At 51.5% G+C, this 24,972-nt stretch overlaps 7 protein-coding genes across 7 annotated transcripts; 3 read left to right on the top strand and 4 right to left on the bottom strand.

Moving 5' to 3' along the window:
- Nucleotides 1–5,026: 5,026 nt before the first annotated feature.
- EDD37DRAFT_473967 (putative hscarg dehydrogenase) lies at nt 5,027–6,314 on the bottom strand. The gene is made up of 3 exons (XM_062813136.1): nt 6,144–6,314; nt 5,528–6,088; nt 5,027–5,473 (listed from the first exon to the last, which is right to left on the bottom strand). Exons 1-3 carry the CDS (start codon nt 6,183–6,185, stop codon nt 5,042–5,044), a joined length of 1,035 nt encoding a protein of 344 aa, XP_062668312.1. The 5' UTR covers nt 6,186–6,314; the 3' UTR covers nt 5,027–5,041.
- Nucleotides 6,315–10,708: 4,394 nt separating this feature from the next.
- On the top strand, nt 10,709–13,114 carry EDD37DRAFT_651701 (uncharacterized protein; the record flags this gene model as incomplete). Its single annotated transcript, XM_062818376.1, has 2 exons — nt 10,709–12,689; nt 12,744–13,114. The coding sequence occupies 2 exons, from the start codon at nt 10,709–10,711 to the stop codon at nt 13,112–13,114; spliced, it is 2,352 nt and encodes a 783-aa protein (XP_062668313.1).
- A 266-nt stretch (nt 13,115–13,380) lies between these two features.
- EDD37DRAFT_473980 (uncharacterized protein) lies at nt 13,381–15,028 on the top strand. The gene has a single exon (XM_062813137.1). It carries the CDS (start codon nt 13,646–13,648, stop codon nt 14,852–14,854), a length of 1,209 nt encoding a protein of 402 aa, XP_062668314.1. The 5' UTR covers nt 13,381–13,645; the 3' UTR covers nt 14,855–15,028.
- Nucleotides 15,029–16,036, bottom strand: EDD37DRAFT_474122 (uncharacterized protein). Its single transcript, XM_062813140.1, has 3 exons — nt 15,962–16,036; nt 15,596–15,912; nt 15,029–15,532 (listed from the first exon to the last, which is right to left on the bottom strand). The coding sequence occupies exons 2-3, from the start codon at nt 15,743–15,745 to the stop codon at nt 15,203–15,205; spliced, it is 480 nt and encodes a 159-aa protein (XP_062668315.1). The 5' UTR covers nt 15,746–15,912; nt 15,962–16,036; the 3' UTR covers nt 15,029–15,202.
- A 663-nt stretch (nt 16,037–16,699) lies between these two features.
- EDD37DRAFT_474016 (uncharacterized protein) lies at nt 16,700–19,044 on the bottom strand. Its single transcript, XM_062813139.1, has 4 exons — nt 18,843–19,044; nt 18,603–18,696; nt 17,754–18,515; nt 16,700–17,704 (listed from the first exon to the last, which is right to left on the bottom strand). The coding sequence occupies exons 2-4, from the start codon at nt 18,610–18,612 to the stop codon at nt 16,848–16,850; spliced, it is 1,629 nt and encodes a 542-aa protein (XP_062668316.1). The 5' UTR covers nt 18,613–18,696; nt 18,843–19,044; the 3' UTR covers nt 16,700–16,847.
- A 113-nt stretch (nt 19,045–19,157) lies between these two features.
- On the bottom strand, nt 19,158–20,815 carry EDD37DRAFT_635067 (uncharacterized protein). Its single transcript, XM_062816888.1, has one exon. The coding sequence runs from the start codon at nt 20,555–20,557 to the stop codon at nt 19,403–19,405; it is 1,155 nt and encodes a 384-aa protein (XP_062668317.1). The 5' UTR covers nt 20,558–20,815; the 3' UTR covers nt 19,158–19,402.
- Nucleotides 20,816–20,890: 75 nt separating this feature from the next.
- On the top strand, nt 20,891–23,396 carry EDD37DRAFT_473989 (3-methylcrotonyl-CoA carboxylase alpha subunit). The gene has a single exon (XM_062813138.1). It carries the CDS (start codon nt 21,055–21,057, stop codon nt 23,242–23,244), a length of 2,190 nt encoding a protein of 729 aa, XP_062668318.1. The 5' UTR covers nt 20,891–21,054; the 3' UTR covers nt 23,245–23,396.
- The last annotated feature ends 1,576 nt before the right edge of the window (nt 23,397–24,972 follow it).

Consider the following 24,972-nt stretch of genomic DNA (forward strand, 5'->3'; position numbering starts at 1 on the left):
AAAGAATGGAGCTGTGTAGAATGGGAAAGAGACCGGGGGTAAGCGAGTAGGATAACTTAATGTCATGAGATGAGGCAGGTAAACACGCACAATAGCGAGATGAATGATGAACTCAAGAGTCTCAGACAGTGTGTAAACCATGGAACAGGAGCTGGATATCGATCCAGCCGACGATTAGAAACAGTACAGCGATCGCGAATTGCGCTTCCTTTTCCACTTAGCGATTACAACTCGTCCGAGAGAAACGGCTGAAAATAGATCATTCGCACCAGAAAGAATACACACACATCACACATTCTATTAGAAGAAAATGTCGCCCACAGAATGACCAGAAGGAAAAAGCGGAAAAAGGAAAAGACTTTGCAATGTCTGACTAAGTCTTTTCTCTATGTGCGTTTCTGTGGCGCTGCCATAACTTATTGCTACCGTCTGGTCCTTTTGCTCTACCCATCCTCTCCTCTTCTCATGCGCCACAGCATATCGAACGTTTCTCATACTATATCACTATCATAGCAACACCCGTGTATTCACAGTAAGTCAATGTTTACTGGTCAACGCCAGCAAGTGGTTTCATGCCGGTACGGATATGCGATCAGCAACAGACAGCAGACTGACGCGCAGCAACTCGAAACTCTCAGGATTACTGAGTACATTTCTCGTATTGCTTGGTGGAGGCAAGTCAAAGCGTCCGTGGCTCGTGGGAATCCCTGCAATTTCAGACTGGCTCCAACCCGAAACGCGGCTAACAAGACCAGCCAACGGCGCCGGCGATCATCAGACATGGGCCAGCGATACTCTATGGGCTTTTGCTTTTTTGGGGCTTGGAGCTAGCCCTCTGGAGTTTGATGTGCTGCCCGTGCACGCAACGCGCAAGTCTCGCATGCTGAAGAGGGTTTTGCACTTCTGCGCCTGTCACTCCGTCAATCACGCATCATCTCTGGAGATCCATTTCGACACCTCCACCACCACCAGGGTGGTGCATTGCCACTCTGGGTCACTCACTGTAGGAGCAATGCCATCTTCACAACCGGCGCAAAAGTTTGGTTGCGACCGATGTCTTCTTTTTTCTTCGTTGCATGCAGCCAGAACGTCCACGAGTCCAAACCACTGGGAATTCGGCAGAGAAATGGGTTTGCTCTGAGGTCCGAGGTTTTAGTCTCGAAACCGATGCGTAACCGTATACGTATGTCACGGTTCTGCCATGTTTTAGGAGGACGTCGCGGGCAATCCGCGCCGGCCGGCTTCCTGAAAACCCCAGATCCCTGTGTATTTCTTGGTCCTTCATCCCTTCGTCTTATTCGGCCGTGAGAACCATCAAGTGTCCGCTTTCATGGCAGGCCGCACACACAACCACTAAAGTTGAAGCCAGTCTTATTAGGCCCGCCATGCAGTGCGACAGTGATCAACTGCCATGTGTGGTCCGGCGTTGGTCCTAGGAAAGGCGGTTGGCGTGGTCGATCAGCACTTGGACCTTTTTCGGTCAAGTGCCAGAACCCCCTCTTTCTGTCCGCGCTTTGACAGCAGCTTGACTTCTGATTCCCAGCCGCCGGCAACGTAGGCGACTGCAAGATAATAATAATGGTGATGCATCATTGACGCAACCTGCAACCGTCTCGTAGCTGCACAGTGGCTTGTCATTGGTCCCTGCAGCGCATTGATGCGGATTTGCATCAAACGAGGCCACACCGACTGTGAGCAAAAAGAGCGGGCTGGAAGTAAATCTCCATCAAATCCTGGCTACCATATGTAGAAATGTCGGCAACAAATCAGAGTACCATTCATTGCAAGAGCCGAGCCAGAACCCAGTCCGCCAACGGCAGACGTGTCCTCCCGAGAAAGGGCCCGGGCGTTCACTTTTGGGGGCTCCTGCTGGAGCGCAAATTAGCTTTGCGAGTTCCAGCCTCTGTTCTTGTTCCCTGTAGACTGTTGCTAATCCTAGTCCGTTCCCCTGCCTGCCCGGAAATGCTTCAGTAATTGATCAGATTGGATGTGACAAGAACATGCATGTTCTAACTTCTAACAAGGTCGTTCATGACATTTGTGTTTGACCATTCTGATTACGCATCCTCGTCCAGCCTTATTGATAATACCAGAAATGGGGATGGCCCTGATATCCGCATCCTTGGGATCTGCATCCAGCCTGGCCTGGTCCTCCATCGGCCCCAAAAAGAGCGAAGTGATCAATGGTTAATAATGAGGGTGGCCGTTGTGAGCTTCGAGATACTTCATTACAGGCTGGAGTGGTTACACGAACTCATGCTGCGATGAGCTCTATTCATGTGGCGCAGGCCATATTTCGGCTGGGTAAGTCTTGCGCGTGAGGCAGAGTGACCTCGAGTGTCGGTGTTTGAAGTGCATTTGGTGGCTGCGTTAGGCTCTTGCATTCAAGATGGCGATCATAAGTTCGGATGTGCAAGGCGGCACCAACTCCCTATGGTGCATCGGATGGATATTGCAGGGTCGCAGGTAGACTTTTCGGCTGCCAGGTGCAAAGCGGTTTGATTGCTCTCACGTTGGTGCGTCTCAGGTTTAGTGTGCTCCGTATAGCGAGGAACTCAATAACTTCGAAGGTTTGAACGATTGACCTGGTAGGTTGGTCTCAGAGAAAACTAAGCAGGTCACTATTCTCAAGTCTGTAATACCAGAGCCGAGACCGACCCGAGTTGCTCATTATTTCCTTTGTGTAGGAAGACCTGGTGCCATATCGAGGAAAATGGTTGCTGAGTCAGTCAGTCATGATCACCAGATTGTCAGGGCAGGGCGGATCACGGCCCTGACCACGACGGAAAATGCGCGTGATTTTTAGACTTCGCTTCCCGTCTCTGCCATGGAGCTTAGGCTAACGGGAAGATAAAGGCGACAATCGAGTGCTCGTCATGGATAGTAAGTCGAGCCTTCGCCTTCTACTCGTAGTCTGGTGGATAGTACAACGGCTGCCAGCACAAACTCAACCGACAACTATTATGCAAGAGGTTGTAAAGTCTAGTCCAGAATAGACTTTGAACTGTTTCGGTGGATGTTTGCTCCTGCCGTGCAACGGATTTCTCAGCCTGGAAGCATGAAGCGCAAGCAAAGCTGCGGTGAAAGTCATTTGTAGGCGGACCAAGCAGTAGCATACTATCGTATTCCTAGGGCGTGCCCCCTCCGTCGTGTCGGCAAAGGAAAACCGGGAACTGGAAGAATGATGTCGTGCGTACCTCTGTTGGACTCTGAGTGCGACTATGATTATGAGGCGAGCTGAATACCGTCAAGACGCATGACCGCGTTGATACCGCACAGTGAAGGACTGCAGCAGTCGCACAATGGGTCTGTGAGACGATGGCATTGCATCATTCGATGTTGTCACTTCCGGCGACAATCGAGAACGAAGACCTTGATTTCTTCGCGGTAGTTTCAGAACTTTAGCACGACCCTCAGTTGTCGCGGTGCATCTCTGACCGTGAGGACCAGTCGTCTGGGGCGTCGGAATATGGACACAATGGACAGCAACTGCCCGCTGGGTGACGTGTGTTCGATGTCGTCTGACCAGGTTTCTTTCGTGTCGAACAAGCAGCCTGGGTTGTTATTGGTGGGCTTTATGTCGGCTACCAGCTGTCAAAGATGCCATGGCGGACAGACGCAGATCAACTTCCCTGCAGAGTTAGTGCCTTGCTGAGAGCCTATTTTCCCCCTAAGCATGCCCCCAGCAGCGATCACTGAGGACTTCCACCTGGGACCTGTTGAGCATGTACTGTGTACGTCGCCGGTCCTACCGGCCTTGTACTCGTATTGCGAGTCGTGACACTGCTACCATGCGAGTTCCGGATCGACATGCGTTTGAAGTCGAGAATGGCAGGTAGGTAAGACGACCACACAGCGGAGACTGACCACAACGAGATGACTGAATTGCTCCATGACTTTTTGATCGCCGACACCTGCATACAGTGCAACCATAGAGAGGCCGTAGAGAATGATTGCTGCAACGTAGATGGTAGAGATCCAGACAATTGGGTCCAAGGATGCTGGCTCGTTGTGGCGACGTTTCGGAAATGTGCATACAGTTTGCTTGGTCGCCAGATGATGTCGTGCACGAAAAGGATACTTGCAGATGATGTCGCGGAGCTTGCCCTGTCCTCGGCGTTTTTCGGCAGTCTTTAGGGCCGCCTAGCAGTCTCGCGAGATGCATGCTCGGATGTCTCTATCACTCCATCTCTTGCTCTTGACATAATGATCATGTAAACCCACATGGCTAGAAAAGGCACTAATTTGTGCTTGAGAGCGGGTGGATTGACAACAACGTGGTGGGCAAGGTCCGCGGCGCCTAGTCTGGCTCGTGGTCGACAACGTGCTTGATCGTCGTTTTCACCACGAGCCTGCCACGAGCAAAGGGGAGTTTGGGGGCGCCTCTCTTGGCTTGAGGGCATCTTTGCGCTTCTGAGGAAAGATCTTCAGGTACTAGCTTAGCAGCCGATAGTCACTCGCTAGTGGGTATGTGGCGCGGATCGAGTGACGACTGACGACGGCGGCTGGCTGAAAGGGATGCTTGGGTTGACTCACCGTACTCCGTACTTTTGAGTGTAGATGCGACAACAAATTATCGCCTTCCAGTGACATGCGAATGCTTCCAGACAGGTGTTGGAGTCGAAGTCAGAAAGAGCAACGCAGTTGACAACTTGGCTGTGATTGATAGAACCGCAAACTGCGGGCGGCCAGCGAGACCACTCACGTGATCATCAATTTATTGAGAGTCACATGCAACAACGACACTCAGGATCCAGGTACCTCTCGGACAAGAAGATTCTTGTTGACAGGGAGGCATATAATGTGCATCTTGAGCTGCCTGATGGATCTGGTCGTGTCACGGAGGCCATGCCTGCGGCAAGGTAAGTGTGTTGCAAGGGTTTCACAACACTGGTGGCCATCAAGGTTGGTACCAGGTCAGGCTCTGCGTGTTGAACGCAACGGAGGGCCAGAGAACATCAAAGCTATTACTGACCTTGTACTTGTGGTTGAAGGTCACTACCCTGTTTAGCTGGAATCGCCAAACCGATGTTATCCTATCTCAATTCACCACAGAACTCCAATCTGTATCTCTGATATACGTCTCCGCATCAGTCAGAGCACCCAAGTCCACACCAGCCTGTTCTGGTAGAATAGCACCCTCTCCGCCATCCCAGCCGTACTCACGCACGTATGCGGCCGACTCGCCCACCTCACGACCAAATCCGCCCGGGAATTTCGCGTCTAGATCTTCGATCGACAATTCCTGGATGCCAGCTTCCACCTTGAGAATACCACCCCACAGTTTTACGAACTCTGAAAACTTGAACAACTTGGAGGTTCCGAGCACCGTGGTCCCTGGGGGCGCCTTCAACACGAGAGCTTCCACAAATGGGCCTGTATCGGTTGGTGGGTGCACCACCGGAAGTGGATGCTCGTGCTCAATAGGACTCTTCCCATGGACCATATACCACACATAGGACCCATTCGCTTGCTGTGGCACATCAGCTCGGCTCCTCATCGACAACAAAACTGAATCAGACCATACCTTCTGTGGCGCGAAGAGGGGAGTCATCTTCCAGTTATCCAGGTAAAACCCCATCTGGACGTAACTCGTCGTCTCCAACAATTGTCGGTACTCGGGCTCGGATTGTGCCTTCATCTCGAGGTACTGCACAAACTGGGCCTTGCCATCATAGTGGTAGACCCAAGTATACTTGCCCTTGGAGGCTCTCTTGGCGTCGCTGAGCGTGCTTAAGACGAGCCTTTCCAGTACGCAGTCTTTCGCGACCTTGACCGCCGCATCGATGATGTTGATACCCTGCTGCAACTCGAGACGAAAGCAAGCCTCGTTCCAGGTGATGTTCTCGGACTTCGCTAATTCATGGGTCTTCGGAGACTGGACGAATTGCCAGAAATCAGTTACGCCGAAGATGGCACTTGCTCCGGAAAACGCAGACTCCACAGACGCAACGTCGTCAAGATCTGCTTCGACGATCTTGACACCAAGCTCAGCGAGCTCACGAGCAGCTGCTGAATTGCGGTTCCGTGTGATGCCGCGGACTTCCCAGCCAGGGATCTTCAGAAACGTCCTGGCTACGGAGCCGCCCTGCACAGTCACAGTCAGCTCTAGACGCAATTAGACTCGACTTCCAACGGCATACCTGCGATCCAGTCGCCCCTACAACAGCAATGACTTTTGTCATGGCGGAAAACGAGCAAGTTCTTGAGATCTCTCCGGCGGATTTGTTGCACTAGCATGGTCATTGACATCAAGCAGGGACATGAGCTTTTATATCGACACATGTATCTTGATACATATCGCGATGCTCAACATACCGTATATAGCACCACGGTTCAAACAAAGCCATACAGCTCCCAGATTCCCCAGATGACCAATCAGCTGTGTCAACTCCGAGCATCGGACTTCGGCCAAGGGTCAATATCTTCCCATTCCACGTCCTCTACGGGACGACTGTCTGCCCGAAGTGTCTTTCAGAAGGCCGAAAGTCCCTCCGTGCATAAACATTGACCGAAAACCCTACCTCCTGGCCTCTGAACTTGTCATGAACTACCGCGGCAGTGGCCGGCCCCCTTTTCGCGCAGCCTTGTCCGGAGAACGGCGCCTTTATTTTCGCCAACTCACTCGATACGTGAAATGTGTATGTAGATAGTAGGGTCGACTTTCTATAACTTGTCTCCATAAAGTCGATTGTCACTAAGAAGGACTACCAAAATGCGACATACCTATATGCTTTCGAAACGTTACGGACGGCTTAAGCCATTTTGCTTTAAGGGGGAACGTCCGGGTGTAATTTAGTATCTTACAGCCCATCAAACACCGGCAGAGACATGATCGAGTGAGTTGGCTCACACTGGTTGGAAGCATACAGGTATTACATGATGGCGCTATCGAAGCAGGATTATTCCTCACAATGCACGAAATGCCGATGCATTATCTTTTTATCCATACCGAAAAGGAAGGTTTATTTGTAATAAAAGTCAAGTGCCATCTCCGACTTATCGGAGTTGCACCCTTGCACTAATGAAGGCACAGATTGGTAGGACACCACATAGGAATGTTGCTTAAAGTGATGATCATCAATTTGACTTAGCGAGAGTGCGTACGAAAGAAGCTATATAGTAACGACAGTAATAGAAGTGCTCAATAAAGGCTGAAACTTGGACATGGTAAACGAGGGTAGCGTGACTTCCGCTTACAGTCAACAAAAAACTGTTGTCAACGACATTGTAGAAGCGAAGCGTGATGTAAAAGTGCTGCACGAGCACCGGTCTCGGCTGATACTCTGACTGAGAACAGATAGTTCTGGTGCTGTGGTCCGATGGTACTGGCTGGGGTTCAGTGGCTGCTTGGTGGGTGCTGTGTGAACGTCTGAAAGGAAATAATTGTGCTGCTGCTTGTGCTAGGAGGAATGAATGGTAAGGGTCGGGTGGTGGAAAGGCAGTCGATGTGATCTGTGCGGTAATGACTGTTGGAGTTGTGCTGGCCTCTTACCACGTCTTGGACGTCAATTGTCTGGGAGAGTGTTGACATCGAGCTTCCGTACTGAAGTTCCTGAATGTCCAGCCTGGCTAAGCCCGTCTCGGTTTTTGGGGGCCACATGCTCGGGAGGGCTGAACGCGGTACGCAGATGCAGAAGCCACATCCCAATTGTGCCACAGACCTGCGTACCAGGACTATGGGAATAGGCCCACGTTCAGTCGCGCAACGTGTTTCTTGAAGGCTCGATTTGGAGGCGTCGAACCGATGACGGCGTCCCTATCCTCAGAAGCAGCCTGGTGGTCGGGCACAACCATAGGTTGATCACAATGATCTTCGCCCATACAGTGAATATTTAGGCTGCATGTTCTGCGTGGCTTATGAGGCGGAATGTTCCCATTGCGTTTGCAGTTGTCGCAACGCCGGTGATGACATTGCACACAAGCGGGCGTCGTTGCCGACAGGTTTGGCCCCGACTTGCACTGACAACATCGCCACATTTCCGTCATCTCTAGACTCGAAGTCTGGAGAATGTAGACGCTGCAGGTAACTCCGTTAAGGATGATCGATGCTCACTAGCACTTTGCGAGACGTTTAGATTGACCAGGTGCAGGTTGTGCCGGATATGGGATCGAGCTTTTGGATCTCTGGGCTGAAGGAATGTAGTCCGTTGTCGAACAAGAGGTCGTGCTGGGAGCTGGGAGTTCCTAGAGATTGGTGTGAGCTGATGATGGAGGCGACATACCTTCGAATTCTCATGAACCAAGCTCTTATACCCCACGATAATGCAGCTTCTGAAGCTCTTCGGTCCAAGTCATGGACATAGCCTCTGTCTTCACACATAGTGAAGCACGGTAGCATTGTCGTCGCGGTATACTGCAAGCAAATGGCGAGATATCAAACCTGAAGCAGACAGTGTCAATGGCAGCATCACATTCTCGTTACCTTTCTGCGTAGATGCCTACTCGTGTTGTCAAAATTGTAGGATCTGGGCCAACATAGATACTGTTTCCGAACCTAAGGCCCATTCTCACTGTCTCCTCTGCCGTCATAATAAGCAGATCCTGATTAGGATTTGCTGAAGGTACTTCTGAGGCGAGCCCAGGCGCGACCATGTGACGGCAACCTTCATGTACATGGCGGTCTGTCTTCTGTGCGGAACGATCAGTGTCAATGCTGCCATGCAGTGGCTGTGATAAGAGGCAAACTTGACATTCGGGCAGGCCGTTGCGCTCTTCAATGATGTAGCTGTACAAATCCGTGGCCTGCAGGAAGGATGTGAGATCTGAGCTGGAATTAGTGCCTTGTCCCGACATGGCCACGTGAGACTCCTCAGCATATAGCTGTCAGGGCTTTCGAAGCAGGTATGCCTCGAAGAAGTACAGTCTCATAGGAGCTAAGTACCACACAGCCACCCTTCATATGAGGCGTACCGAGAGTGTTGTCGCATTTGATGGGATACCAAAACACTCGCGTGACACGGCTAAGGAGACGTGTTTTCGGATCCGAACGAGGCTGCGGACGGTCAATGAGAAGATCACAGGTTGCTGTACACTGCCTCTCCAACTCGAAGCGCTTCATCAACGGCGCGCGTCGTGTCGGCAATTTTGTATGGTGAACCAAACCCCCACACATAACGCACATGGTTCCCCAGGAAGGCCACGCCCGCACCTGACTCTCTTTGCCGACATGGAATGATGTTATGCGCCTGTTAGTGTAACATCCAATATGCTGCGGGCCATGGGGCGTTCGAAGAGTCCCGGGCACGTTAAGGATGCACCGGAAGAGGCGGTAATTGATCAGGTGGTATCAGACATTCTGGCCATGCATGCTGGTCCAAGGTAGGTAGCTTTCGGTGGAATTCTCGTGGCAGAATGTTGTGGTACTTACGCGCCCACAGCCCCTTGTTGATGAGCTTAACAGCCTGCCAAAGGGATGTCTTTACACACACAATATCTGGTAGTCATATCCCAGCAGTCGGGAGTCAAAAATCTCCCATGATCTCTGCAGTTCGTCCCGACTCAGATGCCGTGCAGGATTACCGCGTCAGTCCTGTATGGTTCGGATGACGCCCAATACGACCGGTGAAGATAGCCTGCCTGCAGGTTCGACGCCCTGCCAAAATGTAAGCAAAGGCATCCATGCACTTGATTGTGCTTGTAATGAGGACAGTCCACATGAGTCACCATCAGTTCAGTGTTATCAGACCCATTTTCTGCACGGAATTGACGAAAATGGAGACATTGTGGAAATTAAATTGGGCAGCATTTCTCGTGCGATCGACGACTTTTCGTTGCAAAACAGCAATGACCTTCAAGCAGTTGGGTAGAAATGTAGTACTACTGACAACCGAGGTCGCCACCATTGCGAACGATAAGGCAATAGTCCTGTGTTCTGGATCCGTTGTGCCTCGTATTGCGTGTGGGATGATACTGCGGCAGCCTGATGCATCAGCATCAGTGCAGTGGGATTGAGGGCGCTCTTAGAAAGTAGGATCCACTGCGGCCGCGGTGTTGGGATCGTGGAAAATGTAGGAGTAAGATCGGATTGGAAAGAATAGAAAGCAGAAAGTACGGTGATGGTTTGCCTGGGTACACAAAGTACCTGCAATACCAGGTATGTAGCGCGGGCGTAGGTTCTAATCAAATGAAACCGCTTAAGTTCGGCAGGTAAACACCAAGACACCACCCGGAAAACAAAACTTTGTATACCAATTCACTGCCTAGGGGCCTCTGGCGGGGTATCTCGGATGACGTCGCATTGGCTCTAAACTCAAGAATAATGCATGGTTCATCGACATCGACTCAGATTCGTTGACGAGATCGAATTCATACCTGAACTAAAACCCATATTTCAACTGCCACGACGACCCGACATTGTGTACAGACTTGGTCCGTGTCTTTTGTTCCTGTGGCATCTGAGGGTTTTAGTCATCTGTTTTCCACTCCAGTCAGCGTTTTTGCGGCATCTTCTCTGTCTGCACGCACTTTAGGCATCCCTTTCCAGAAGGTACGATACTTGCGTTGCCTTTTCTTGTCTCACATGAGCATCCATGATTTCCTGTTCCAAGCCAGACTTTACTGACTATGCCTGCCTAGCCCCGAGACGACGACCTTATGAATGAGTGATTGATAATCTACCTTTGATTTCTGGAGTCAACGATACCCTCTCCATGCATTGAAGATTACGCCCCCAAGAAAGAGCCTGGAAATTCTTACATACACCACCATGACCGAGAATCGCTATCGTCCCTCCTCCCCGCAGCGCTATGCCAATCCTCGGGCATCGACGGGCGCCAATATCTACTCCTCTTCCTTCGATACTCGCTTTGCTGCCCAGCCTCGGACAGTCCTAGACTCATACCCGAGTGCGCGCCCAGCAAGCGTCTATGCCACGGGAGCACCTAGGAAGACTTTCCTTGACGATGCTCACCCTGGTGGAGGTCCGGTCTTGCGTACCGAGTATACCGTTCGTCCCAGGGGAAACTCGTCGATTTCCTCAGAGTCCCGCCGACCGATGAGTACATATGTCGCCCGACCCGCTTCACCTCCTCGCGTGCGACCGGTGATCAGCACATCATCGCGCGACGACGGACCCAGAAGCGCTGTTCTACCTCCCAGGGAAGACCGTTATCTCATGCCAGCAGCCTCACAGAGTCGCCATCATCACCGACACTCCAGTGCAACCCGAGCCGACCAGGAACGGCTTAGCTACCCCAGGGTCGATCGCCAACCTGAATATCACCGAAGAGGGGGTTACAATGCTTATCCACATGTGGCCAGGGATGTGCCACTACAAGATGATGGATTCTCGTACACAACGCCCAAGGAGCAATTCTTACAAGAGTCTTCACGACTTCCTCAGCGACGAGAGAGTTTTGGCCGGCGAGAACGTCCCATAAGTGTAATTGGTGGACCAGAATATAGGCAGTCGGTAAGACGAGACCTTGGCCCTCCTCCAGCATCATCCCGTGCTTTGGACAGGATCGACAGGGCCGACAGCGTTCGGCACTCAGGTACGCGAATTAACGACGTGGAAGAACGTGGGGACGGCATACCTCGACGCCGTGGTTCGCATCGCGCTCCAGTCGTGCATCATTATCGCGACGACGGATACACCTCGGCCAGAGACGACCGTGAGTCTCGTGTACCGCCACGATCGAGACATGACCGGGTTGACGATGACGACGAACGAGCAGAACGCCACAAGCGTAGACCGCGCGAAGATCGAGAGAGGGAGGTACAGCCTGAACCTTCCCGTGACCTCGACAGACGGGATCGGGACAGAGATAGGGATCGGGATCGAGACCGAGACCGCGAGAGGACAAGGGAGCATGATAAGAGCGGTAGGGCATCCGACGATCGCCGTCCGCAGAGAAGTCGTGATTCAAGCCCCGAACAATCAGGGCTGCGCAAACACTTGTCAACAGCCGCTGCAGTTGCTGCAGGAGCTGGCGTTGTGGGACTTGCCTCTAAGAAAGCTCGTAGTCCGCACGATGGATCCGACAGTGACGATCGCAAAGAGCGAAAACACCGCAAAAGTCGCCGGCATCGGAATGGCGAAGAAACAAGCCCAGACGAGCTCGCAGATCGTGTCGAGCGTGACTTGAAAGTCTCTAATGGAGACCGAGTGCCGCAAGAGCGACGCAGAGAAGATGTGAGAGTGGAAGAATCTACCGATGACCGAGAGGAGCGTCACGAAAGAAGAAAGCATCGCCATCACAGGCACAAGGACAGATCTGAACGTGACCATGAATCAGACACAACGGAGAATCCTGCTGAGGTAGAGGCTCGGCAGAGGGCGTCGGCTCGAGACGCAGCAGGTCGAGAGCCTCAATACCCTCAGGAGCAGCGCATGACATCGCCGGGTGAGGACGAAGATGATAGGCCACGGCGGGTCCAGCTAGTTGAACCTGTGGACAAGAAAGAGGACGTCAAACCGAGGGGCATTCTTAAACCTCCTCGAGCAGTACCATTCCCAGAAGATCCTCATCCTGAGCGCGAAGGTGTCGCGCCGCTCAAGGATGCTACGAAGGATGGAATTCCTGCTAATGCACGATGGACGAAGATCAGTCGTGCTCTGGTAAATCCTGAAGCGCTGGAGAAGTTGCATGAGAGGTTTGAGGAGAGAGATGACTATGTGATTGTCCTACGGGTCGTGACGCGAGAAGAAATTACCAAATTCGCAGAGAAGACCAAGGAGATCAGAGGTAATGTCCCCCGCACTTCACCCATGTTTGTACTTTGGCTAACAGATCGAGTAGAAGCTCGAGAGCGACAGTGGCAGGTTGAACTTGACGAGCGGCGACAACGGCGCAAAGAGAGAGGCGGTCAGCGTGAGAGTACCGACGACGAATACTCTAGCGACGAAGACAGAACCCCTCTGGCCATCGAACCAAATCAACAAGCTCATGGTCTCCAGGGAGATCCTAGAGCATACCTTGCGCAACAACAACAGATGAGAAATGAACAGCCAGTCCCAGTCCCAGTCCCAGTCCCAGTCACCGGTCAACCTGGATATTATCCGGCGCAACAAGCTGGTCCTATGCCTCCGCCGCCACCACCACAAGGAATGCCTGTGCCGGATATTAGGGTTGATCCTACTGCTGGGGGAAATTATGCGACCAATGTGTAGATGCATATACGAGACCATATCTTGATGAGATACCAAGGATGTTCATGAATGAATCTGATGAGGTCGATATATAGAAATGGCATTGAGGGATCTAGTTTCATATGACACTATCTACAGGGTAGACCATACCATGATGCAGATGGTTGCTGGTAGAGTGCAAAAAGCACCAATGTTCGCAAGGAAATCCCTTTTTAGGCTAGCATTTTCAGCCTCATGCACAGACATCGATTAGGTTTAAAGGACCAACCACGATGAGACCTAGGTACTCACTGCCACCGCTTGCTCGCTATGTGCCTATTACCACGACACCGCACAAGGTGAGCAGTCCCCAGGATCACTGACTTTCGGTGGGTACACAAGCCCATCTCGTCGCGTTGTGGTCGAAGGCTTTCCTGCTTCACTTACCAATTCCTGCTGCCTGGACGTTCTGTCCAACTCTTTAAAAAGATGTCAATCAACACAACTCACACTCGCTACACAGCACACCGTTCACTGCCAACAGTATAGCCATAAGTCCAGACCAGGGTCATCATGAGTAATGCAGCACGGGACGCTGCCATCGAGACTCTATGCGATGCGCGTCTCCACCAATTCTTCACCTTGCCTGCCCCAGCCTTGCCCAACACGAACATCGAAACGCCTCTCCGCATCACCTACTCGGACATTGGATACAATTTACCACATTCAAACCAGCATGATGCGCCAATGAATGGACTCCTTGAATCCGAAGCCGTACCAGAGTCAGAACCATGCGTAGTGCTCTTCATCGGCGGTCTAATGGGCGGCCGCTACACACTCTGCCGCATCGCAAACATGGCCCAACGTCTCAAAGTCCGCGTCATAACCATCGACCGCCCTGGCATGGGAGGCTCAACTCCCGTTTCCCTCGAGCACCGGCTTGCAGTCCATCTTGCAACTATCCCAGCCCTGCTCCATCACTTAGGCATCAAACATGTTACCCTAGCCTCGCACTCAGGAGGCGCGCCGTACCTGTTACAAATACTCCTTACGTATCGGCGATTTCTACACCCGGAAAGACCGCAAGTCGTTGTGCTCGCGCCATTTGTTCATCCAGACGACAGTAGCGCGCCGTTGATGCGTCTCACGGCGAGTCTGCCCACAGGCCTGATCCGCAAGACTCACGCTGCGATAGCGCTGGCCAATCGCACGATCACTTTCAGCGCGGGAGTCAGTCTGCCATTTTCCCGGGCGGGAGCTACCCCGGCTGTCACGAATGCCATCAATCCAGAAGAAGGAGGTGACGAGATGCAGAAGGCGGTGTTGAAGAACATGGAGAAATTGAGTATGCAGTATGTCTTTGCTGAGGATATTTCTGGTTGTTCGGACGATGCGTTGCTTTATCTACGGAAGAAAACGAGTTCTATTCCCACAGATCCAGCCGGTCAATCGACAGAGGAGTGGCTTGACTGGTCGAGTCTTTCTGATAAGGTCGCAGCCGCCGAGCAGGAACGAAGGACCCATCGGGATCAAAACGATGGGCATAGTGACTTGCACCGGGAGATAGCGATGCTCAAATTTGATGCCTTTTATGCCGAAAAGGATATTATGAGCGGTACCAAGGGCGCGAAGTATTTTGATGCTTGTTGGGAACGACACTCTACCGATCTTGAGTATGTGTCGAGAGTGACGGAGGGTACTAATCACGATTCTATACTCGATCCGAGTCTTGGGGTCTGCGATGTCTGGTTACAGGGTGTCGCTGATCGATGGTATGGATGATGGAAAATCACTTAATGCAAGACCGCTTACACGATATATGACGAAGTCATTTCGGAATACTCATTTTGTACATTGATTTTATTTTGAAGCAGAATCTAGCACCCATACCCCGGACTGCACTGTGTCTTCTGGAGACGATATGTTGAGGTCCAGCCTCGGTGCCCTTCAGTCAAACGTGCGTGAGGTTCTGCACATCAAAGCACTACGTTCGTTACGCCAGCAAATATCCTCCCCGACCACGCTGTATCACTCCTCAACGTCAGCTCAACTAATCACCTTTTCCGGATCGGAGCCCCTTAGGACATCGTCGCCGCTTCATGCTTCGTCTCGATGTAGAGATCGGCCACTTCAAGCCTTGCCTCGAGGACTAACCCGTCCGGCACCCCGTCTTTCAGCCAAAGTCCACCACAACCCCAGACCACCCGTAACAAAGAACAACACCAACCCAGCAAGATCAAATCCAACAGCAACTTTCATCCGATGAATGCCCCACTCCATTTCGGTCTTTTCATGCATGAACATACTCCCAAAAATGCCCGACAATGCAGCAAAGAGAATCATCACGACAAAATCCCATGCAAAGCACATCGCGACTTTACGATACTCGATAAACGCGCCGACAACACCATAAGTGATTGCCGTGACTGCCGCCAGAGTACCAACCACAACGGCGAAGACCTGTGTGAAAATGATTAGTCGTGCAAGTTCAGGAGGGATGCTGAGGGGTGAGGAGGTGTGTACCCATTTTCCGTCAGTGTACTTATCTTCTCTGTGGGCGCGGTTCAGGTCGACGCCGTAGAGGCCGATTATCGTCAATCCGATTATGAGCTGGGCGGTGCGGAATAGGAGGTTGAGGAGGTTGGATTTGCGGAAGGATGGGATGGCGACCATTTTGACTGGCTTCTTGATTTAGTTTTTGATAGATGATATGGTTGATGGTTGTTGGTGAGATTTTTGATGCTGGTAATAGTGCTTGACTTACTGTTTGCCTTGCTAGGCTAAGCTTTGAATGTTTGTCGAAGTTTGGTTTGGTTTGTGAGCAAGTACTGTAGATGTATCTGTAATGTTGGTCAGAAAGAGGTCGAGTACGAGCGATAAAAGGCATACTGGACAGTTCGTCGTCAACTTGCGAGGTTCTGTCAAGTGCACAAAGCGTGACAACAAACGGCCTTGATCGCGAGACAAAGAACCAAACAACGTAGAGTGACTGCCTTTGTGGTCAATGGTCACTTTGTCACCTCAGATAAGGCTGTTGGTAACATGGCCAAAGACCGAAATAAGTCTCTTTGTCTTTGTCCACTGCAGGTGCTCGTGTGCCAGAACGTTGGTACCGCTTTGCAAGTGAGCGACGGCTATTCCAGGTAATGACTGGGCCTTGCTGGTGGCGTTCAAGTTGTAGTCGAAGAGCCAGAAGATGACTGGTGTTAGTCGGCTGAGTGGGTGATGAGGACACCATTAGCTGGGACTATACACAGATCACTGCCTTGGACATGAGAACAGGAGGGAGTATACCTGGTATTTGTACTGGTATGTGCATGGTGCGTCATATTCATTGCATTCCTTGAATTTGTGGGGAAGATCAGGGTCTCGTTGGGGATAAAACAACACTGGCTGGCTGACTTTGGCGCAGCGATAGACCGATGATTGGGCACTGTTTTAGCCATGCTGCACGGATCGTCCCTTTGACTCCAAGCCATGTTCCCTGTCAAAAAAGCATATCGCCGACTCCCATACGAGTGTAAGAGAGGGAGATAACACCTCTCAACTTATCTCAAGGGGTAATATTTATTGTTTATGAGAGGAGTATGTGCAATGCTGGCTATGCTAAGGGAGTGCCTATAACTTATGAAAAGAGAACCAAGAACCGATGAACCAAGAATGAATAACCCACGCAGACCAAGACGAATGCATTAAAAACCAATCCGACAAGACAAGACTTCGAACGCTCAGAGACGACAGGGAACGGACGTACAGCGCCTGATAGCGCGCCTGGTCATCGTAGCCCTCCTCCGCCTCCTGTTCCTCCAGCCTTGTCGGTGGTCGCATTCGCACCTGTGCCTCCAGCTGGCCGATTCGTAGCTACTGGTGCTGGGACAGGCGTTGGTGAAACTGGATCATTCTCATACTCATCATCCAACTCATCATCGACAAGACTGTCCAGATGGTCGTCGCCGAAATCTGGGAGAGGTTCCTCAGGTGGCGGTGTTGGTTGATGTGTAGACGACTTCTTCAGCTTTCGGTGCCCTTTCCTGCCCTTGAGTTTGGCCTTCTCCAATAGCCTCCTCTTTTCTGCTAGCCGACGACGCTCCTTTCGATCCTTGATCTCGTATTGACGGATGAGTGCATGTGGTGGTTCACCAAAAATGCTCTCGTACTCGCAGAACTCACAAATCCAGACATCTTCTGGTGCTGGTGGGTGCTGCAAATTGTTGTATTCCTGCTGCAGCCGTCTTTGTCGAGCGGCCAAAACATACACGTCTCCCTTTCTCCTGCGAGGCTTCTTGCCGTTGGTATTGGCAGCATTAGGTTGTGCAGCTGGTACTTGTTGAGTGTTCGCAGGTCCACTCTGTATTCCTTGTGCCGGCACTTTTTGACCGGCGGCTGCTTGACTCTGAGGTCCTAAATTATTGCGCTGACTGTAACCCGGCGAGTAGAGACTCTGCTCCGGGAAAGTCACTCCTTTCGCCTCCGTTTCGCAGGTAAATGTGAATTGCGAATTCGTATGCGCTTGTTTTGCTTGTTGATCCAACACACCCATGTTCTCTTGTCCCTTCCCCAATGGCTTCCGCAACAAGGCAGTAGCGTTTGCGATGGCGGCAGAAATGATGCCCTGGTCTCTCGAATCTTCGGCTTTGCACATGTCAGTCTTGTTCACATCCATCAAGTTTGCTTCCGTTACCTTTAGCGTTGGCGCTCAGGTTCTGGTCATACTTTGACCGAGCATTTGAGCCATTGACCGAGACACCAAGCGGGTTTCGGCCCGAAACCTTTCTTGCATTTCGTCCCCTACCGGCTCCTTGGATACCGTGTCCAGGACTGGAGCCTCCGTGCTTCATGTGATAATGTGAATCATCAGCGGATCCATCATTGTTGATACCCATGTGCGCAAAATCACTCGTCATGCTAGAATGATGCAAACTCAGACTGCCTGACGTGGGTATCTTTCGTTTCTTCTTGTTGTTTGTATTTTCGAAAGCCTCATACCCATCAGGACCTGAAACGCTCCCCTTCGAATACCTTGGGTGGCGTCCAGACCGGGGTGGTGAGCTGGCGAGATAATGAGACGCAGGGACCATGCTCTCCAGATCGTCCAAATCATCCTCATAATCGTCATGGTGGCAACAATGGTGGTGGTGATGAGGACAATCGTGGTCATGGTGATCCGAGTCATGATCATGATCATGATCATAATCGCAATCATGATCATGTTCGTCATGATGGTGCACTAAGACCTTGCCATCATTTGAATATTCCCCGTCTTCACCATAGTGACTATAGGTTGGGAGACTCGTGGAAGGTAACTGGGGAGGATACGTGATGGATTCGGCAGCTTCTAGGGATAATCGAGACTTGATCGTTCGTCTGGGAAGCGGTCGGATGAGTCGTTCGGGAAATACGGTGGAGGGAGTGTCCGGAGACGGAGACGACATGTAAGAAGCGCCTGCATTGCCAATAGTCAATATCTTTCAACATTATACGGTTCGAAGAGGTCGTAGAGAGGACTTTCGACCATGGTAGGTTATCGTACTCATTGCCATCTTGGAATTCCGTCCTCTCTCTTTTTATCAACCCGATGTCCTCTTCCCCCCATTCAATCGTGATCTACCAACTTGTGTTCGATGCTGCAAGTGCACCAGAATGTTAGTGAAGAGATCCGGAGACTCGAGGACGGATAGAGATGAGAGGGTTGGAGATGGTGTCGTGTTGCCACATATAAAGAACATAATGGCATTGTGCAAAGTGGATTTGTCGAGTAGACCGAACATACCCCCGTATGAATTATTCAGCCAGAACTGGTGTCTTTCGAGCACGACCATTCGGCAGAGATAAGTTTTCGGACAAGTATTCAGACGCTTTATGGATGCACCAGAGTAGCGAGTATGGTATCCAATGGTGCAGTCTAAGTTGATCGGACTGTCGAATGCGTAGTATATGATCGTCCTGTCGGTCTTCAGATGAATGAAGCTTTCGAATACCGATTGCAGACTGCAGTTTCCGTTGGCTGCGCCAAGCCTCGCCGGCATTTCTCCAAGCCGGTGCCGGCCCAGTCATTGTCGCCCCAAATCAAACACTCGCGCACGTCTATGATATGATGAATCAGTATTACTACCTAGTAGTCTACTGCATATACGGCTCAATCGCTGTCATGGTACCTCATTATCTTGGAAGTCTTGTACATAAGCCCGTCTATCCACTCATCCAGACTGTTGGAAAGAGGATAGCCGTCGAAGAAGAGCCATTGATGCCGGCCACCGAATAGAGGCGAGATTGGAATAGGCATATCATGCAGGTGTCATCCTTGCAGCCCATCCCCAGTACCGTGTATGATCACTTTTTCGAGCTCCTCGTTTGCCGACCACTGTTGGCCCCGTTTTGAGAGACTGTCGAAGTTGTTGAAGCCACTCTTTTGGCCCGGCTACTGGCAGTAGGACGGTTAAATCCACCTTCCTCTGGTTCGTCGGTCGCTTTCCTCTTCTTTATGCCGTTGGACTTTGTCTCGTTGAGCATCTGTGCTTTGACTGGCTCCGACTCGGTTTGCTGGACCGCGGGCATCTTGCCTTTGGCTTTTGCGGTCGAACGTCTCTGACTTGGTACGGAGTCCACGAGAGATGTTCTACTCAGCTGTGAAACTGGCACCTCAACTTCAACCCGCCGCCGCTTTCGAGGAAGTTCTTCGTTGTTTTCGAGGTCGGTTCGAAGAGGAACAGCATCTGTCGCACTAGGTGGTGGCTCCGATTCCTTGTTAGACGCCAACCCATTTGTATCGTCTTCGTCGATCTCGACCTCATCCTCAACCATCAGGTCGACGTCCTCTTCGTCTTCACCTCCCTCTTCATCTCCATCTTCCTCGTCATTCTCCACCTTGTATTTAGCCGGTTGGCCTTCGGGGGCTTGGTCTAGGGCTTTGCCTTGCATATTCTGGAGACCCATGTCTGCCAGGCTCATGTCCTTGGCCCAGGATTCATCTTCATCAGACTGGTGTCTTTGCTTGCCCCATCCATCGTTCGTAATCGCGAACACCTCTTTCCAATTCTTCATAAGTGCCACTTTCACCCCCTGTCCCGTGTTGTATCGCGGAGGATTCTGCTCTCCAGGCTTCCCCCAGACCGTACCCTTTATGCATCTCGTCAACAATTCCTCTTCCGACTGTGCAACGTCCACTGTATCAGCCAATTTCCTCTTCTTGCCTCTCTTATCCACGTCCCCATTGTCCTTCTTCTTGACCGCTTTTCTGGGAGGACCTCCATCTAGTGTATTCGTTTTCAAGAGTGCAGGGTCATCATCCATATAATCATCTGAGTAATATTCCCAGTCACTGTGATATTCCTGCAGTTCGAAACCGGCAATCTCATCTTGATAGACGGGGCTGGGACAAGCGTGCTCGGCGAGGTCATCAGCTAATTCTGGATTTGGGTCGGCGTCCCACAGAAGGTCATCAATGTCATCATACGGCGAGTATGCGTAGTCCTCGATGTCAGACATCCTGAGGTCATAAAAGCATGTCGAGAGGGAATCGTTATGGAGAGGATTGGCTAAAACTCAGGAAATGCAGGCAGGTTTTACTCCGTGTTTGTATTTGAGACGGGGTAACAATTTTTTCGAATAAAAGTTGACAAACGACAATTGAAGTGAAGGTGAAGGCGTGCTCAAACGAAACACAGAGTCATCTTACGTTTGACGACTCTGAAACACAAATGTCGACTCGCAAGACCAGTGAGCATGTCACAACAATAAGGCACGTGTGACAGTGCCCGACTAACGTTAGTAAAGCTGCCGCTGCCTAGAGGCTCTCCGCGTGTTCTCCCCGCCAAATATTCCACTACCAGCTAGGAGCGACCTCGTCTTGCCGCTTCTAACCGTACAACCGAGGGATCACATACTCTGGGAGTTCCCTTGAGACTGCTATATTAATCATGCCAATCCTCGCGACAGGATCTGCTTCTTGGGCACTATGAAGTCGTCTTGACTCTGTCACAGTCATGTCGCATTGTAGGATCCCTGGATCTGCTGCGTGGAGAGCCAAGTCCGTCCTCCGTACATCAATCAATGCTCAACGTCGAGCCACCCATACCGACCATGAGCCTACCATAAAGTCCCTGGACTCGATCTTGATCGCCAATCGAGGAGAGATCGCGATAAGAGTCAACCGCACAGCAGCCAAGCACGGCATCCGCACTGCAACACTCTACACGAACCCAGACGCACTCTCACAACATGCGCACTCCTCGCCCTTCTCCTTCAACCTCGGCGCAACTGCCGCCTACCTCGACCAAGAGAAAATCCTCGCAATAGCCAAAGAACAAGGGTGCAAGGCCATCCATCCAGGCTATGGCTTCCTGTCCGAGAATGCCGAGTTCGCCAAAAAATGTGCAGAAGCAGGGGTAACATTCATTGGCCCACCAGCCACCGCGATCGAGGACATGGGTGACAAAGCGCGTAGTAAAGAGATCATGAACGCGGCGAAGGTACCCTGCGTGCCGGGATACCATGGACGTGATCAAGCACCCGAAACCCTTGCCAAGGAGGCAGAGCAGATCGGGTATCCAGTCCTCATTAAAGCCGTCCGGGGTGGTGGAGGGAAAGGAATGCGCATTGCCAAAAGTGCCCAGGAGTTCTCAGACATGCTGGACAGCGCCAAAAGTGAAGCGAGGAACTCCTTTGGCAACGACGATGTCCTCGTGGAGAAGTACATCACAACACCAAGACATATCGAAGTGCAAGTGTTTGCCGACAAACACGGAAATTGTGTTGCCCTCGGTGAACGCGACTGCTCAATCCAACGACGACATCAGAAGATCCTTGAAGAGTCACCAGCACCGAACCTGGACGACTCAATCCGGAAGGACATCTGGGACAAGGCCCGTGCCGCTGCACTTGCTGTCAAGTACGAAGGTGCCGGGACTGTTGAGTTCATCTTCGACAATGACACTGGAGAATTCTTCTTCATGGAAATGAACACAAGATTACAAGTCGAACACCCCGTGACAGAGATGGTCACCGGGCTCGATCTGGTTCACTGGCAGATTTTGGTCGCTGAGGGCAAACCATTACCCCTGACTCAAGAACAGGTCGAGGAGCGAATTGCGCGACGAGGCCATGCCATTGAGGCTCGAATCTATGCCGAAAATCCCGACAAGGGCTTCATTCCAGACTCTGGCAAGCTCTTGCATGTGCGGCTCCCCCAAGAGACCGCTGATGTCCGTATCGACAGTGGTTTTATTGAAGGAGATGAGGTGTCAAGCCATTATGACCCTATGATAGCCAAGTTGATTGTCCGAGCCGAAACCAGAGAAGACGCGCTTCGCAAACTGGCCATGGCACTACAGGACTACGAGGTCGCCGGACCGGTCACGAATATCGACTTCTTGAAAAGAACGTGTATCTCATCTGACTTCGTGGCGGGCAAAGTCGAGACAGGATATATCGAGAAGCACCGAGATGAGCTCTTTCCAGAATCAGGTGTCACTCCCGAAGTGCTGGCCGAGGCGGCAATAACTTCGTACCTGCACTCAACCAGCCATGTATCAGCAGCAACAACTCCGTCCCTGCAGCCGTCGTCCTCGCCTTCATGGCTGAATACTTCCTGGGACTTTCAACCCCGGATATTCCACTTCCAGTCTGCAGACTTTGAGCCAGGACCGGGCAAAACGCCCGATATATATACTGTCGAAGTGCAACAGACCAGCCCCGGCCACTTCGCCGTCAGCACAGCATCTGACTCCACACCCATCAACGTCTCTTCCACCCTCGATGCCGCAACGAATACGCTGACAACTTATTTCCCTCACACGCGGCATACATCGCGCGTCGTCCTTGCGCCTTCGACAACAACGTCTTCCGGTGCGATCCACCTCTTCACACCAGACGGATCTTTTCGTCTCGTGCCACCTCAACCTTCGTGGCTTGCCAAAGCTCTTGGTGTCAGAGAGAAGGCGAACTCGCTACTATCGCCTATGCCGGCCAAGATTCTGCGTGTGCTTGTGAAAGCGGGCGACACAGTCAGCAAAGACCAGCCCCTTTTAGTCATTGAGAGCATGAAAATGGAAACGGTCATTCGCAGTCCCGCCGAAGGCGTTGTGGTCAAGCGTGTCGTGCATGATGAAGGTGAGGTCGTCGGTAGTGGCGTTGAGTTGGTCGAGTTTGAGGAACAGGAAGGTAAAGGGGAGTAAGTGTGGTAATCTTTCCTTCTCGACGAGCTGCTGGAGCAGCATTTTCTAGATCGCTTGAAGTTAGAACAGACCGACTGCCTGCCATGGTAAACCTCAGACCGCATCAGGACGGCGTACCGCACACTTCCGATGTGCAGGTTTGAGAGGAGGTTAGTGCAGGACTTTGCCCGCTAAGCGTGCACCCACGCGCCAACACCTTAGACCAGGCTCCTGGGTTTGCGCCGATCATGACAAGTTTGTGAAGCTGTGGTATAGCCCTGCGTTCCGCGGAAATGCCATAGCGCTGGAGTGATATGTATAAAATATGCATCGACGCGTGTCTGTCTACAAGATCAGCAGATCGTGGCTTTGGCGCAGGGCCTCTCTTGCGCGAACCGGATCGAGATCGCCAGGTGAACGTTTGTCTTTAAGACCTAGAATTGGCCAAGGATGCATCCTTCAGGATTCTAAACGTTGTCGGTCGGCTATTGTAATTCTCGAATTCTCGAGGCTCGGGGTGTTGATCGACCGACCGTTCGAGATGCAGACATCAGACACCGAGATCAGCAGTTTGGGGATGGATCGATCGTCAATGCAACACTCCCGTCGTCCCCAGGATAGGGGCACAAGATGATCAGCGCCATCACGTTGGGTAGATACCACAGTACAAACTCTCTAAGGGGTGACTTAGTGTCGTGGAGATCTAAGTGTCCATATTCGCATTCGTCTTGTGGTGTAAGTCGCATCAAGATCGCTTAGTACGCCGGCACCGGTTCTAGTTTCCGGGCTAGAGTTCGGTGTAGGTGCAATTGTTCGCTTACAATATGCTGTACAACGTGGGCTTGCCTAGCACCGTTGGGCGCATGCGAGTTGTAGACGCCTTACATCGTAAGTTAGGCGAAGGATGACTTTGGAATCTCGAAACTCATGGGTGTTGCATTTGATCTCGATACGAGGAGTGGTCGACTCGACGCCGCACCTCCGTAGTTTGAAGTAAGTCAAATCAACGGTGATGACCGACTGTGAATGTTACTGGACTGCACTTTGTCGATTGCTGAGACAGCTATCGCGCATGCATCTACAGCATTGGCGAGCAGTCCAGCCATGGTGTGAGCCTTTTGACAGCTCTCCTCGAGAATGTGTCGCGTGTCCCCCGCTACAAGGATAGACTTGGTTTCAAGCTCTGAGTCTTTCTGCCCAACATCGAATTGTCAGCATATCTGTTAGGCCTCGTTGAGGTTTCGGAATCCTTTAGTGCTGGCACTGTGACCTGATGGCTTTTTCCATGGCATCTTCGAATGTGTTTCATGATCATAGGTGGCATTCCTTACATACTGCCACCCTAGAGAACAACGGATATTTTCCGAAGCGACCTAAAAGAGAGGTCCCTGCCGATCATTAGAGGTCGGATGTCCAAGCCTCACCCGTCATTAATGATCGTGTATGGCTGATCTTTTCCTGCTGCTCTTCATGCCGCAGAAGATGGGAAACATTGACCGTGGATGAACTTCCCGATCTGCCAGATATGGTATATTACACAGCGAACCCGCACGCTGGTTGCATGGATCAATGCCTCCAGATATAGACGAGGACACGGTGTGTTAGCTGGCTGCTAGTGATGAGAAATTATGTCAGTCCAGCGACATTTCCCGTGCTGGCGGGCCCCAAACTAGTTACCTACCTACCTAGGTACGTCGTAGCGTATCCAACCATGACACTGACCAGAATAACGGAGACTGAAAGAGGCTT

Source organism: Exophiala viscosa (genome assembly GCF_022695815.1).
Source record: "Exophiala viscosa unplaced genomic scaffold EDD37scaffold_8, whole genome shotgun sequence".
NCBI lineage: Eukaryota > Fungi > Ascomycota > Eurotiomycetes > Chaetothyriales > Herpotrichiellaceae > Exophiala > Exophiala viscosa.

Coding starts and splice junctions, on each gene's coding strand:
- EDD37DRAFT_473967 (XM_062813136.1), bottom strand. CDS start 6,185: ATGACAAAAGTCATTGCTGTTGTAGGGGCGACTGGATCGCAG. Junction 6,089..6,143: donor TAGGGGCGACTGGATCGCAG/GTATGCCGTTGG, acceptor GTGACTGTGCAG/GGCGGCTCCGTAGCCAGGAC. Junction 5,474..5,527: donor CCCTCTTCGCGCCACAGAAG/GTATGGTCTGAT, acceptor GATGTGCCACAG/CAAGCGAATGGGTCCTATGT.
- EDD37DRAFT_473980 (XM_062813137.1), top strand. CDS start 13,646: ATGAGTAATGCAGCACGGGACGCTGCCATCGAGACTCTATGCGATGCG.
- EDD37DRAFT_474122 (XM_062813140.1), bottom strand. CDS start 15,745: ATGGTCGCCATCCCATCCTTCCGCAAATCCAACCTCCTCAACCTCCTA. Junction 15,533..15,595: donor AGTACACTGACGGAAAATGG/GTACACACCTCC, acceptor ATTTTCACACAG/GTCTTCGCCGTTGTGGTTGG.
- EDD37DRAFT_474016 (XM_062813139.1), bottom strand. Junction 17,705..17,753: donor CCTGAGCGCCAACGCTAAAG/GTAACGGAAGCA, acceptor ACATGTGCAAAG/CCGAAGATTCGAGAGACCAG.
- EDD37DRAFT_635067 (XM_062816888.1), bottom strand. CDS start 20,557: ATGTCTGACATCGAGGACTACGCATACTCGCCGTATGATGACATTGAT.
- EDD37DRAFT_473989 (XM_062813138.1), top strand. CDS start 21,055: ATGTCGCATTGTAGGATCCCTGGATCTGCTGCGTGGAGAGCCAAGTCC.